This window comes from Microtus ochrogaster, chromosome 1 (genome assembly GCF_000317375.1).
Source record: "Microtus ochrogaster isolate Prairie Vole_2 chromosome 1, MicOch1.0, whole genome shotgun sequence".
NCBI lineage: Eukaryota > Metazoa > Chordata > Mammalia > Rodentia > Cricetidae > Microtus > Microtus ochrogaster.
In genome coordinates this window covers 101449362-101452095 of record NC_022009.1, presented here as the reverse complement: position 1 = coordinate 101452095, position 2734 = coordinate 101449362, and the positions used below count along the sequence as shown (strand labels likewise).

Genomic DNA, 2734 nt, shown 5'->3' with positions numbered 1-2734 from the left:
GCCACCATCGCCCGGCTCTCCAGCACAATCTTGAGCTCGTCACGGTCGCTAATGCTAATACGTGCACGGGGCTCAGGCTCGTGACTGTCATCTAACGTCCGGGTCTCCACTTTGTCACTTATTCCTGGGGATAACAAGGGAGCGTTCCACAAAATGTTCCAGTTAGTCACACATTCAACACAACTGGGCAGGCAAAAGACAACAAAATAGACTCAGGTGGAGCAGATGGCATCCACACAGGTGGCCGTGCTTCCCCAGCCCTCCAGAAGGCCCGAGACAGTCATCAGGGAAGGGTGACTTTGGGGTAAGGGTGTATTACAGGTGGAGCACCCCTTATCTGAAGTGCTTGGGACCAGAATGTTAGGAATCCGGGGTTTTAAAATATTTGCATCTTTATAATCATCTTAGGGATGGGACTCCGGTCAAAATATGAGATTTAGTGTTTCCTGTGTACAGAGTCAGGAGGCAGTTATATATTTTTTAATATTTTTTATTGTGTCTGCATTTTGCCTGTGACCTGTCATGAGGTCAGGTGTGTGGCTTCTTCCAATTGTCTATCAGCCTCAAAAAGTTTTGAATTTGGAAGCATTCTGGATTTTTAAATATTAAACCCATTCTTCGTCCCTCAAACATCTTATAGATGAGGAAATGGAAACCTAGAGAGAGGAAACTGTCTGCCCAAGGTCACAAATGCAGTGAGGTGCAGAGTTCAAGCAAGGCTAGCATCTCCGCTGTGAAGACTCATGCCCCCTCGCACCCAGTGCCACCTCACAGCAACTTAAAGCCACCAACGCCCCACACAGCCTATCAGTGATATGTGGTTACATGACAGGTGGGGAATGATGAAATCCAAGGGGACCTTCCTCATGATTGATAGATACTGCTGCCTGTGGCAGATACCTGGTTTGTTGACTGGATGTCACATATAAATGTAATGTATAGGAGGAAGGGTTGGTTTATCTAGGAGAGGTGTCCGTCCTGTGATCCACGGGCTACATGGGGCCAAGGATAACTTGTAAAAAAATGAAGACAAGGCTGTTGAATTTACTTAAAGTCGTAAGTTTACTTAAAACTTGAGAGACTGAAACTCTATTGTTTGGCTCACAAACACAAACTGTGCATGGCGTTTGTGTCACAGTGACATTTGTGTTGGACATGCCCGGTAGATTTACAAGTTCTACGAAAACATGATCCTTTTTATAAGGGCCATTAGGCTATTCTGCTCGCCTCCCAATGTCCAACCTGAAGGAGCCAAGTGGTTGTGCTATAGACGATGATGAGTCCTGGACAGGTAGGAGAGCACACTGGCTTCACAATTGTCTCCTGCTTACCCTGATTCTTCCACTGGAGCAGAGGTGTGGGCCTTTTTATAGATATTTTTAAAATACATTAATGACCGGGCAATGGTAGCACATGCCTTTAGTCCCAGCACTTGGGAGGCTGAGACAGGTGAATCTCTAAGTTTAAGGCTAGCCTGATCTACAGAATGATTTCCAGGACAACCAAGGAAACCTTGTCTCAGGGAATAAAGAAAAACAAAAAGCTTATTTATTTGGAGGATCATGTGCTATCGTTCAAGTGAACAACTTCCAGAAGGTTCTCGCCTCTGGCCATGTGGGTTCTGTGAACAGAACACTTGGGCAGTCAGTCTCGGAAGCCAGTGTCTGGACCCACTGAGCCATCTCAACAGCCTCTTCTTCATTTATTTTGAGTTCAAGTTTATCTACTATTTTTGCGTGTCTTTGGAAAGAGTCAAAAGCCTTTTCTTCTATATAAAACGAGGGAAACACAATAAACTGAGCTGTCTGGTTGCTCCATCCTTGTGTGGGAAGATGTCCTGGCCAGCTCTCGTGTCTGCAGTACCCAAACCATGAAACATTAGCATAAATGAGTTAGCGACTCTGCGATGCTCTGAGCTCTTGTGCAAAAGGCCCTCTTCAGCACCGCTTCCCTGTGTCTTGCAGGTGGACAGCAGGGACTGGGCCCTAAATGGGAACACTCTCTCCCTTGACGAGGACACAGTCATTGACGTGCCCGAGCCCTACAACCACGTATCCAAGTACTGTGCCTCCCTGGGACACAAGGCGAATCACTCCTTCACGCCAAACTGCATCTATGACATGTAAGTGGGGTGCTGGTGGCTGGATGGACCCATGCCTGGGGACCCAGGACCACGGAGGGCATGGGAAAGGTGGGCCCTTTGCCATGAGCCTCAGCCTGTGTTTAAGGCTCAGGATCTAAACAGCCCTGCTTTCTGGCCATGAGATGAAAAAGTGATTTCAAAAGAAGGACTCTCGTAGAGATATGGTGGCTGCTTTATTGTGTCCTTTTTTGCACTTAGATTTTTTTTTTTCCTCATTTAAAGATCAAATTACAGGACCAGGGAGGGCAGGAGCAGTCAAGTCATCCAAGGGCTTCATGAAGACTTGAGTTCGGAACCCCACTCAACACCTATACAAAAAGCTGAGGGTGGGGGAGGGCACTCATAATCCGAGCACTGAGGAGGCAGAAGCAGGGTGATTCCCTGGGCTCACTGACCAGGACTAATCAGGACGTCCCAGGCCAGTAACCGAGTACTTAAAACAAGGTGGATGGTGCTTGTGGAACACATACAAAATTGTATTTTGGCTTACACATACACACAATTGTATTTTGGCTTACACACACACAATTGTATTTTGGCTCACACACACAATTGTATTTTGGCTCACACACACACAATTGTATTTTGGCT

At 46.6% G+C, this 2734-nt stretch overlaps 1 protein-coding gene across 1 annotated transcript in view; it reads left to right on the top strand.

The window, feature by feature from the left end:
• Window positions 1-2734, top strand: part of Setd7 (SET domain containing lysine methyltransferase 7) — a 42715-nt gene that overhangs the window by 33563 nt on the left and 6418 nt on the right. The window contains exon 7 of the mRNA XM_026787611.1: window positions 1965-2122. Coding sequence (XP_026643412.1) covers window positions 1965-2122 — 158 coding nt within the window. The remainder of the gene's footprint in view (window positions 1-1964; window positions 2123-2734) is intronic.